Source organism: Gavialis gangeticus, unplaced genomic scaffold (assembly GCF_001723915.1).
Source record: "Gavialis gangeticus isolate Ggan-Ray unplaced genomic scaffold, GavGan_comp1, whole genome shotgun sequence".
In the NCBI taxonomy this organism is placed as follows: domain Eukaryota; kingdom Metazoa; phylum Chordata; order Crocodylia; family Gavialidae; genus Gavialis; species Gavialis gangeticus.
The window spans coordinates 41,893,823-41,906,156 of record NW_017728993.1 but is presented as its reverse complement, the minus strand read 5'-3'; the positions used below and the strand labels follow the sequence as shown (position 1 = coordinate 41,906,156).

The 12,334-nt window shown below is 46.3% G+C and overlaps 1 protein-coding gene and 1 long non-coding RNA gene across 3 annotated transcripts in view; one reads left to right on the top strand and one right to left on the bottom strand.

Moving 5' to 3' along the window:
* The first annotated feature begins 6,992 nt into the window (after window positions 1-6,992).
* The window catches only part of GCLM (glutamate-cysteine ligase modifier subunit), a 16,676-nt gene continuing 11,334 nt past the window's right edge, over window positions 6,993-12,334 (top strand). The window contains exons 1-4 of one of the 2 annotated variants that reach the window (XM_019501634.1): window positions 6,993-6,997; window positions 7,339-7,482; window positions 10,123-10,188; window positions 11,989-12,073. In XM_019501634.1, coding sequence (XP_019357179.1) covers window positions 7,351-7,482; window positions 10,123-10,188; window positions 11,989-12,073 — 283 coding nt within the window. In that variant the 5' untranslated portion in view covers window positions 6,993-6,997; window positions 7,339-7,350. Of the gene's footprint in view, window positions 6,998-7,236; window positions 7,483-10,122; window positions 10,189-11,988; window positions 12,074-12,334 lie in introns of those variants that run through there. The other variant, XM_019501633.1, reaches the window with a different exon arrangement.
* LOC109286851 overlaps window positions 8,414-12,334 on the bottom strand; it is a 14,937-nt gene continuing 11,016 nt past the window's right edge. Inside the window, exon 2 of the long non-coding RNA XR_002094694.1 lies at window positions 8,414-9,900. This is a non-coding gene — a long non-coding RNA (uncharacterized LOC109286851). The remainder of the gene's footprint in view (window positions 9,901-12,334) is intronic.

The window sequence follows — 12,334 nt, the reverse complement described above, 5'->3', positions numbered from 1 at the left end:
GTGCCGGCCGCGCCCCTGGGCGTGTCCCCCGGCCCCGGCTTCGGGCAGCCTCGGGCGGGTCAGTCCCGGCTCCGACGCGGCCTCGCGGCGCTCGCTTTCCTCTCCCGGACGGAGGGAGAGGGGCGCCGGCAGCCTGGTGGTGCGGCTCCCCAGGAGCCGGGTTCCCCACTGGCCATTGCCTGTGTCTGTCTTGTGCGTTGACCACGAGTGGCGGAAGCTGGGTTCGCTGGGGGGGGCGACCCCCTCTGCCCTCCGGGAACCTGCTCTGGCTCCTGCAAACATGCCGTTCACATCTGGGCACCTCCGAGATGCCAGCTCAAACCTGCCAGAGACACTTCTTAGGCACAAGGGCCTGAAAAACCCACAAGCAGGTGGAAGAGAAATGTCTGCGCTGTGCTTCACGCTCCTTCAAGAGTGATCTCAGCCCGGGGCTCCCTGGAGTGCCTTGAGATCCTTTCAGGGGTGCTACGAGGTACTACACCATGTTAGCACTATTAAGTGTGCCAGCCTGGCTCACAACATAAACCAAGAGGTTTAAATAAATACAATCAGGGAGGAAAATCGTTTGTTTCCCCAGGAACAAGCCACTTTTGCTGCTGCTGCTGCTTGTCCCCTGGCAGGTTATCCTGGGTTGGGTAGGGGAGGCTGGGGCCAGCATCTGTGCTGGCCCCATCAGCCTTACCTTGGGGCCTCCCAGGGCCACAGCCGTGGCAGGAAGCCTGGCCCTAGCTGGCCAGGCTCCAGTTTTAGGCCGTGTGCTGCCACCACATGTGCTACCCCTCTTTTTTTTAAGTGTGGGTTATTTTGAACCTGGGATCTGCAGCACCACATACTGCACATCTGCGCTTGTCTGGACACAGCCAGAGATTTCAAATGGGAATCCAGTGCTAAAAACATTCTGACTAGCTGTGGGCTTTCTCAGTTCTCTGCAACTGAAGAATTGCTCTATTATTTTTCAGTAATCAAAAAACAAATGAAAATTAAGAGCTAGCATTTTCTGAGGGGGTTCTTGGGTATGTCCTGATGAGCAGTTTGTGGCACATAAAGCCCATTTGAGGCATTTGCCACACTGCAGATTTGTAGCACAGTGCCAAAATTTGACAGTGGGAGATCCATGTAAAAAAAAAAAAACCACTGCAAAAAAGAGGCACAGCACATGTGGCAGCAGTGAGTGCAGTTAGAAATGGAGCCTGGCCAGGCTCTGAGCAGCCAGATCAGCACTGCTGCTACCCTGGGAGGCCCCCAGGACCCCAGGTAAGGCTGCTGGGGCCAGCACAGGTGTTCGCCCCAGTCTCCCATACCCTACCAGGGACAATTTGCTCTACACCAACCCCCCATGCAGGGGCATGCCCAGCAGCAAAAAGACACAGCACAAATTTGTGCTGCTGCTATTTTTGCTGCAGCAACCACACACCCCTGCATGGGGCGGGTGCACCTCTTGAGGCTAACAAGGGGTGCCTTGAATCTGAAAAGGGGTTTATCTCAGATAGCTGTTTGAACACCTAACAGTGCTAATATTGCAGTGGCCCCCTGCCCCGCCCCCCAGCAGCACCAATAAAAGGATCTGACAGCACCCCAGGGTGCTGTGGCACTTGCTTAAGAATTGCTGGTATAGAGTCAGGAAGAATATATGTGGGGCTTCCTACAGGAGAGCTGTAATTTCAATGGTAAGGCGAAAATCCATGAGCTGAAAAGATGTTTTTGAGGGATGGGCCAGTATCCATGTGGATTTGGACAGATGTATTTCTTGTGCTCCATCTCCTGTACTCTCTGAAAGCAAGGAGATGTAAAGTTAGGGCACATCAGATGCTCAGCAGGGCAACTCTGTGTCCTGAGCAGCACCAGCTGCCACAGTGCCGAAAGTGGTGGTGCCTATTTTTGCATCCCTCCCCTGCAAACGGAGTGCCCGCTGCTGCTGCTCTCATTGCCCAGCCCCTCAGTTACAGTACTGGGGCATATAACAGCACATGTCTTCTAAGGGTTACAAACTCAATGGGAAAAGATTAAGATTTTACAGGTACATCTTGTCAAGTCACAAAGGACAGTTTGGTTTAAAAGCTATTTTAAAAGTCATGTTCTGAACAAATTGAAGTGTGATAACACAATCTCAGTGTAAAAGTCAGCTCTGCATTTTTAGAACTGAGCAAAGCAAAAAATGTCTTGATTGCTACAGATCCAATGGCATGCTGGTGGTGCTGTTCCACTGACTTCAGTAAAGTGAGGCCAGTAGAAGATTTGGCTGTAGGATTATATATGAATAAGACATTCTTTATAGCAATTAAGGCCTTAGGTCTATCCTAGCCTAGCAGCCAATAGGGCTAAAGTGTTGAAGACATACCTGTTTCTATAGCCACTGGTTCACAAAGGTGTGAAGTGGCCAGCAATATGTCTGGCTCACTTTGTCTCTGCAGCCCAAATGGCCAGGTATCCAGTTACAGTATTCAACTAGGGATGGACTTTGGCACAGCACTGGAACAAAGCCACAGTGGGCATGTCTACATGTGCAAATTCTGCAGGGTAGGTTTACTGTAGATTAAATTACTCTACAGTAAACCCACCCCGGGCAGGCATCTACACATGTGGGAGCATGGGAGCAGATTTGCTACTCCTGGCAGCAGTCTGTTCCTGCCCCTCCTGCCCTGCACCAGCCCCCTGCAGCAGCCAGGGGGAGCTCTAGGCTCCCCCTGGGTGCTAGCCCAGGAGCTGGCAGGGAGCACAGGACCAGGAGACAGCTGCCTCCTGAGGGGCTGGGAGATTGCTCCCTATCCCCAAGAGCTGCCTGCTGCTGGGGTAGGCTCTGCCACTGGAGCCCGGGCAAAGACAATGTCCTCCTGCCCTGGCAGCAGGAAGCTCCCAGCACCAGCTCACACTTGTGGCCAGGGGGTTTGGAAAGAGCTGCAGGGGAGGGGCAGGTCCCAGCCCCTGCATCAGTCTGTTGGTGGAGTAGCTAGCAGAGAGTCCCCAGCCTCCAAGCTGGGCAGGGAACTCTCCCCATGTAGGGAGCTCCCAGCAATCATGGAGCAGGGGCTGGGAACAATTGGGAAGTAAAGCCTGGGAGCTCCCTGCTGCCAGGGCAAGGGACATTGTCCCTACCTGGGCTTTGGTGGCAGACCCCTCCCTGGCAGCAGGCAGCTCCTGTGGGGAGGGAGCAATCTCCCACCCCCTGCTGCCCAGCAGACCCAGAGCAAGTCTGCTCCCGGTCTGCTATCTATGGGTGTTGTATGGTGAAGTAAGTAACTGCAAGTAAATTTGCTACTTGTATTTACAGGTACCAAATTTACTCACCATTAGAGCAAATTACTGTGCAGTAAGTGTCTGCATGTGTAGACGGTTATGCTTACTGCACAGTACTTTGCACTAATCTTGAGTGAAGCACCTTGTGTAGACATGCCCAGTGGGGCATTTCAGTGACTGCCCCCGGGCCCTGATTAAAGTAGCCCTATTATTTGTCTCACCCATCTGCCTGAATTCTTACACTGATATTTGTGTTTGTGATGGAAATGTTCAGGAACCTCAAATGAACTATGAAATGCTCACACTAGTAAATGAAACAAACATTCTGGCTGGTGCCACTTACAAAGCATAATGGAGAAGCTGGCTACAAGACTTCAGTTTCTGATGCATAATGAATTGCCAGCCAGATTGGTTGTGTCAGCAAAGTACATTCAGAGCAGTTTTCTTCATGCTTTTGACTTGTAGATGACCTGACTCTTTTTCCATGAGGCCATGATAAAAGAAGTAAATTATTAGTGAGACATGCAAAAAAAATAGCAATGCAGAAGACAGAGGGAAGTAAAACAATGCGCTAAGTATTCAGAGTGAAAATTAAGTCATTTGATTCAGCTTGCTCATTGCTTTTCTTTGTATATTACAGAATTCAATCCAGAAAGTAAACATCATATTTACAACTTGTAATCGGTCTGAAGAATCTTAATGAGATGCCTATCTGTTTAAATATCTGGCTTCACTGAAATCCATTCTTCCTCTGTTTTATAGGCTATGAAGAACTTAGCATCAAACATTCATATTGGTACAGTTCAAACACATTTTACTTGATAATAAATTTTGTCAAATAGATAGTATTCATTAAATTAATTAATTTTCTCAATCTGAAATAATTAAATTGGACTTGAAATCAGGAAAAGAGTAAAAAGAAGCTACAGGAATATTGCTTTGTGATTTGCTGACATAATCGACAACTTAGACACCAGTGGAATAAAGAGAATTCAAGAAAAAATAAACTATTTGTAACTGGCAGTTAATGAAATCACAAACTTGTCTCAGTTATGCAATTAGATTTTAATAATAAATGCAGCACTAAAGAGTTATGAATGTACAGAAGGTTATTTTATTCATGATTAGCTCTTTCCTAATAGAACAGACATGCAAGGTATTTTCTGTACTGAATTACCACCCTATGCAACTCCAGAATTTAGCTTGAAGTTTGGCCAAAGCATCAGAACGTTGTAAAGAAAAATACCAATGGTCAGCTCTTTTGAGTAAGCCCCTTGTAAAAAGTCAAATCATAGAACCATCCCTGGAAAAACATTCACTCCTACTGTAAATAAAGGCAACTCTATTGAAGCCCGTGGAGTTGAGTTGTCTTTAGTTGGTTGTCAATTTTGTCCTTTGTGTTGGCAAGACTATTTTCTATTTTATGTTCAGGCAAAAGAAAAAATGTTATTTTATTACTATGCTCCAAAATGAGCTAACATTTCCTTTTGTAAATGTTTCACATGTATTATGTATATACACATCTAGAAAAGCACATGTCCAACTTGTAAGAGCTGCAAAAATATTAGAAGATATAAAAAGATTTAGGCCATTCTTTTAGAAGAGAAAGTATTCAAGCCTGAAGGTCTAGACTACAAATTTGATGAAAATTGATTCAATTCTATTTGCTGACACAATACACTTCTCAGAGAAGGGAATGTCTTACACACACACATCATTATTTTTCCATTGGTCACAGCAACACTACAATTCACAGCTCACACTTCCTTTCCATTATTATGGTTAACTAGAGGAAGAAGCCATGAAAAAAGGACTGATTCTATAATGTAAAAGGACTTCAAAATTTATAGCAAATAAATGCAGAGGAAAAAAAGCAAAATACTCCGGAAACAAAAAATCACTAGAGGCCTTATTCACCACTAAATAACTCAGGTTTACAACTGTGTAACCCTTCTGAAGTGAAATGGTTTCAAAACTGGAGCAGAGTGAATCAACTTCTCAAATGTAATGAAATAATCAAGTTGCACACACAATGAAGCTAAGTAACAGCAGGGGCTAAGGTAGCTCTTCATGTTTTCATGCCCTCCACTCATTATTTGTTACTCTTCACATCAAATCTAAGATTAAATTGTAAAGTCTTTTTTTCATTTGCTCTGTAAAGTACCCAATACACTTTTGGGCACTTTTGTATAAATAGAAAGGAAACTGTTTAAATTAATTAAGCCTAATCACCTCCATTGGGATCACTGCTAGACTGACTGTTCAAGCGTCTCAGAACTCAAATGCTAGAACTAAAACCCTAGAGGTAAAGGATAGTATCTTCTTACTGAGTTATATCAAGCAACATGTAGTCTAGATTCAGCAAATGTACTGGGTTTTGTAATTTATGTTTCAAGTGGCTGGTCCAGGTGTGATTTAATCTGTGAAGTCTCTTCCTCAGTTTTATGTTCTTCAAACCATAAATGAGCAGCTAATCTCTCTGTGCTATTGCTGATCATTGGCTTGAAATGCTAATGTAAAATCACGGCTAAGGGCCACTGCAAAACAGGCAAGTATTGACATAACCAGACTTTGTGCATACTCAGGAAGAGGTGTTCAGAAATATAACCTCCTTCTGTATTTTTAACATTTACTCCATTTGAGGTGCTGCCTGTTGGAATCATACCAAGTCCTTTGTTAAATTTTATTGGAGACCAACAGACAGTGATAAATATGAGCATGCGGCAGCAAATTCCAGGTATTAGAAGGCATACCATCCCTTGTGCACAGAAAAAGGGGATTTATTATTCCATGCATGAGAAAAACAGATTAGGTTTCATTTATTCATCAGGCATTGTGTATTTTATAATTGATTTATTATTTCCCTTTCCAGTCATGTTTACAGCCATTTTTTTTTTATCTATTTGTCTTTTGTATTGATATTTATCCAACTATTTGGAAATGGTTAGAAATTTGTGTTACAGCAGGAAGTCTTTTTTTCCAAGAAACTACTGCAGGCAACTAAAGACAATGAGAGGCCTCTTGCACTTTACAATATAGGTATAGAGTTTAGTTGAGCCAAATTCTTTTCTCATTGAACTGAATTAAACCTGGAGTAACTGCATTGTGACCACCTGGAGGGCAGAACTTGCCTTGTTCTGCTCAGAACTGTTGATTTAAGAAAACTGGGGGATTTCCCACTGTTTGATGGACTTTTTTCCTACAGAAAACTCACATTGTTATAGGGATGTATGTGGTAGCCGTGTTGGTCTGAGACAAAAAGAAATGCAAAAATCTAAAACTCTTGGTTCCAAAATGATACCTGGAAAAGAAGCTGGAAAACTGTCCCTCTGGGTCCGTGAGAGTCTCTTTCCAACATCTGCTTCCTCTGTGCAAAAATGAAGTTTATTTCCTACCTATGGGGACTTTTTACCGCCTTGAACTTTCCCTGAGCCTGATGAACAGGTGCATGAGCCTAAAAGCTTGCAGAAAAAGATGTCTTTGCAATTACTCAGTTTGTCTCATAAAAGCTCTATAATTGTGGAACCAAGAGTTCTAGATTTTTGCATCACATTTTATAGCACATTAATTCATCCCTTAACACCCCACCCTGCTTCTCGAGGAATGTTTGGAGCCTGACACCTGTGCGGGGACTGCTTCTTAGTTGTGCTTGATCCTACGAGGTACACAAGGCGGGCCAGGTCCTCTAGACGGTTTTAGACAAGGCTCGAAGGTACTCAAGCGCCTTGGACGGCCGGGACCTAGGACGGCGGCGGCCAGCCCCGTACGCACAAAGCTCGCTGGGCACCGCCTGCAGCGAGGGGGCGCTGCGCAGGTAGGCGGGGAGCGGCTCAAATTGCCAGGTGAGGGCAACAAGCCTCATTGCTGAGGCTGCGCATGCTTGCGCATGCGCCCCGCCGTGCGGGGCCCCTGCCATTTGCCCGGGCACTCGGAGCGCCCTAGCGCCGACCATTTCCCCCGCGCTTGTCGCAGCCCCGCCCTGCACCACGTGACTGGGGAGGGTGACGCAGCACTTTTTTTTTTATTTTATTTTTTTTGCTTAGTTATCGCCCGCGGAGCGCGGCGCCGCCGCATCCAGCAGCACCAGCGCCGGGGCCCGGCCAGTCCCGCGGTCTCATGGGCACGGACGGCGGCAGCGCCAGCGCCCGGCTTCTGCTGGAGCAGGCGACCACCCTCAACCTGCAGACGGGCAACCTGCTCAACTGGGGCCGCCTGCGCAAGAAGTGCCCGGCCAGCCCCGCCGAGGAGGTGAGGACGGGCCACTGCGTCCCCGGCTCGCCCGCCGGGACAGCCCGGCCCTCAGCTGCGCGGAGCGGGCGTCTCGACTCTGGCCCCGGGGGCGGGCTCCCTTAGCAAAAAAAATCCCCTTTCCAGCGGGTCTTCCGAGCCCCCTCCCGCGTCCGTTCGCGGGCCTGGGCTGTTGACCCGGGACGGGGCAGCGCCTGTGAAGTGCGGGTTGTTACAGATAAAATAGGAGCTTTGCTGTCAGGCCCTGTCTCGGGTTGCCTCGTGCCAGCACAAAGAACTTCCCTGCGAGGAGCTGGAGCTGGGGCGGGGCGGGGCGGGGGCTGGCTTTCCAGGACCAGCTGGCAGAGCAGAGCCGAGGGGATGGGTGGGACAGCAACAGCCTTAAAATAAAAAAAATAAAAATAATAATAATAATAAAAAAGGTGGTTAGTATCTTTGAGTTTAAATGGGATCCGGTAGATTATGATAAGACGTGAAGTCAGTGATGCCCTCAGCCCAGCCTGACTAGACATGCTGCTGCCGCCACCAGGCAGTTGGTTTAAAACTTTGGGTGGAGCAGGAATCAAAGGGGGGTGCAAGTGTGCTGGGCACCACCCTGGATCCCCCTGGCCCTGGCCTCCTCATTGGTCACTCTGGCCTCATTGGTCACATTGGCCAGGCACTTCTGGTCTCAAGTCTGACCATGCCTGCTGCTGAAGTAAGCACCTGGAATAGGGGACGACAGACGTCTCACCAGCCCTGAGTTAATAGGTAGTGGGTGAGGTTTGTATTGGGGGAGAACACATCTCACTGCTCTGGTGTCCATCACTTGCGATCGTGTCCCTGATACCTGTAGTTCTGCTAAAACTCCTGGGCTCTGCCTTGCAGCAACAGATTGCACGGGTTAAATGCGACTCATTCATGCAATTAAAACAAAGGCCTCTTTTAACTGTTCTTGTTTATATTATTAACTTTTCTTAGTCCAGCGCTGTGAGGGCAGGAGGTTGCAGCACCTGATTCACCTTCCTTGCTCATTCCAGTTTCATAAAACATGATTTTCCTCTGTAAAAATTAGGTCTCTTCAGAAGAATTGCTCGGGCTTGCTTCTCAGAGCAAGCAAACTAACTTTGCTAGGAGTGTTTTTATTTCAGTATGTTGAGAGACTTGTGTTTTGACCATCCAAAAACAGAACTCCTGCTCAAGTCTTCCCTCAGTCAGTCTATCAATCAAATAAGTGTGTTAACCATAACAGATCTTCCTGATAAAGAATTAAAACTGTTTCTTGGATCTGGGTTGTAATACTCATCTGCCATAATATGAATTTTATCACATCAGGACAGCAATGGGTTAAATTACTAATGTGTTTTACAAGCTGGACTAAAAGCAAAATTTAATCTTAATAGCACACAGTAAGATGGTGGAGGTAGCTTAGGAAATGTTTCCATGCGTTAATCTTAAAGAGACTCATTACTTCATGGCCATTGTTTCCCTCATTCAAGGTTAGAAGCTTGTAACAATTTTTTTTTAAATTATGAAGGCTTTTCAGAATATTTGTTTTAAAATTTGTTATATTGGCAGTTTCTGTTTGGTATTGAAACAGTCTTTGTTGAAGTGGCAGGTGGCATGGATGTCAGTCACAAGAATATATGAAAATTGTTATCACAACATTACGACAGGAAATGTAGTGGTGCTGGCTATTTAGTGACCTAATGTTTAATGCAGATGTTATCAGTAAGCATAAGAATTGTGATTTTTTTTGACAGTTAATGTATGATGGTGGTATTGTCAATACAAAAGTTGGCTTCTCTTCAATTTATTACTTATGTTGAGAGAAAATGACTGTCTGTCTGAGAGCACAGGTAACACAATTGTGGCCCCTGTTTATTTAAAAGTGAATTATTCTAATTTAACCTACATTTATTACTGTATGACAGCTGTTCAGTAGCCTATATGGAATAAAATTTGGACCAGGATCTCCAACTCTGTTAAACAGATGTCTTTATCAAAAGGGACTCTGTGCTGGCAGATTCAGTACAATGCTAAGGACCTGCGTTAGTATGGAAACAGTTACTGTCATTCCAGGAATGATTTTCCAGAAAGAATCATTCCAGAATGATTTTCTGATGCCATGGAAGGAAATTGATATGGTTGCTGTCTTTTGATATTTATTCTATCGGTATGTGGGCTTCTTTTTTCAGGATTGTCAATCTAGTACCTATCTGGCTTCCATTTGAAATTAGGCAGCATTTGAATTGTGTAGTAATGTTTTGTCATGATCCAAGCTGCTTCACAGTTATAATCATAGGTGAATACTAGCCCTGCAGAAGCACTTCCTTAAGTCATTGATGCAGATCTTGATTCTAGTAGACTTCTTCAGTGATAGCTGGTATGGGAATGCTGATAGGACAAAGCAGCAGTTCTCTCCCTTCTAAGGTGAACCTCTGGATAAAAGAAGAGTGAGAATGGGGTATAAAAGCCAAGCCAAAGTAGGGATGGAAGGCTGAAATAAGATTCCTTTCTATTTGCTTCATTTTTCCTCCCTGTCTGTACCAGCAACTCTAATTTCCTTGTGGACTCGATATTTTTTCTTAACTCTCCTAACTGTACCATAATTATACTTGAATATGGAGAAAATAATGTAATAAAATTGCTGTTTTGTAGATACGGGACTGCATTCAAAAAACACTGAATGAATGGAGCCTGAAGATCAGTCCTGACCTAAATCAGGTAAGGGATGTGCTGTTCCTTTGCAAACAGAATATAACCAAATACTTTTTCCTTTGCTGCAAAAAGACCTGTTTTGAAAGTTGATTTTAAGTAATGAACTAATTGAGTTCTCAGAAAAATTATTTTCTGCTCACAGCTTAGGGATGCACCGATAGAGATTTTGGGGGCCAATGCCTATATTTAAAGAGGCATATCGGCCAATACCAATCCAATTTCCGATACAGCTGCCTGCGGCTGGTAAGTCCAGTGGTGGAAGGGGAGGGAAGGAGTGGTGGGGGGCAGATCAACACCCCTGTGGTGAGGGAGGGGGCAAGCACTGCCCAGGCAGGTAGGGGGGCCCCACAGCTCGCAGGGGGAAGGGGGCACTCCTGCTGTTTGCACCCCAGAAGGGCACAGGGGGGGTGTGCCCTCCGGATCTGTGCAGGGTGGGGTGAGCTGCAGTTGGGGCTGCGTGGTGCTCTTCTTTCTGGAGTCAGGGCTCAGAGCGGGCGCCAGCGGCACTGGGAGGATGCTGCATCCACTCCAGCTTTCACTGCTGGTCTGCTCCCAGCACTGCCACCTGCCCGCTGCAGCCCCGACTCAACACCCCACCTCCACCCATATGCCAGGAAGAGCTGGGGCTGCGGGGGGCAGCTGGAGGTGGCAGCACTGTGAGCAGAGCAGCAGCAAAATTTGGGGTGGATGCAGCATTCTCTCAGCGCTGCTGGCACTTGCTCCAAGCCCAGCCCCCACTGAGAAAAGCCCCAGCTGCAGCCTGCCCTGCCCTGTGCAGATCTAGGCCTGCCTCCACCCCACCCTCCTGGAGTACAGGCAACAGCAGGAGCCGCCCGCTGCCCCCCTCTCCCCACGGCTTTGTCCTTCACCTGTCCTGCCCCTTGGCTGAGCAGCACCTGCCCCCTCCCTTACCACAGGGGGCTTTGATTTGCAACCCCCATGCCCTTTCCCTCTCCCCTCCCCTTCCATCACACCGGACTTACCAACTGGAGGCAGCTCTCCATGCTGCCAGCTGTGCTCCTCGCTGCCTGAGTGCTGTGCTGCAGCTGCGTGCAGCACTGGCATTTATTGGCCAAATTATTGGCTCCATCAGGCCGATGTCCAATACAGCCAATATTCTTTATATTGGTACTGATCCAATATTGGACCAATGTATTGGTGCACCTCTACTTGCAGTAAGTTCTGATTCTGGGGAGAATAAAGTTGTTTTTGCTACTTTTAAATTCAAAAGTTAGTTCTGACTTTGTAGTAGAAACAATAAATTCTGAAGCACAGTAGTTCATATCTAATGTCAGTCCTGGGTTTTTTAGTTCTTGTTGTTGTTCTTCTCCTGCAAAGTGGGGGGGTGGCCACACGCTCTTTTGGGTGAGGTTACACGTGCTCCACTATCTTATCTGAAATGCCAAAGACAGAGAGAAGAAAAGGTTGAGCCAGCAGACGGCTACTGCCCGGATTTATAGCAGCATTCATATAAAGCAGCTCAGCTCACAGTAAGGATCCTGATAAGAGTTGAGAGGAGGGCGGCAGGTAGCTTTAAGAAATCAAATGCTTCTTTACCAGTTGCCTTGAGGGTTTGTTTCTAGCTGAGTGATGGAACAGGTCATGTCATGTAGCTTTGCTACCTACTTCTCCTTGGAGTGGGTAGGTCTGACACTTCCAGGGTAGGGCAGCGTTAGGTTACTACTTTCAGTCATTTCCTTCACCAAATTGTTTATGCTGCTTTTGTTAAAACAGTTAATGCCCTGAAGAGGATTAATCTTGATTGAAACTGACAAGCCATTTTTAAACATCATGTATTTACTGCAGGAAAAGCCAGAAGTCCTAGAATGTACTGTAGCTCAAGCAATGGAAAAGATAAATCCCGAAGAAAGGGAAGAATTGAAAGTGTCAGGTAAGAAATTAAATTGAAAGAATATTTTATTGGTTTGTACAATATACAAACCAATGGAAGAGGGAGGACCATGGTTTGTACAAACCTTGGAAGAGGGAGGACCCGGGCAACTATAGGCCCGTCAGTCTTACCTCAATCCTGGGGAAACTCTTTGAGAAGATCATCAAGGAGCACATTTGTGATGGGCCGGCATCAGAAATGATGCTCAGGGGCAATCAGCATGGATTTATTAGGGGGAGATCATGTCAGACCAACCTGATT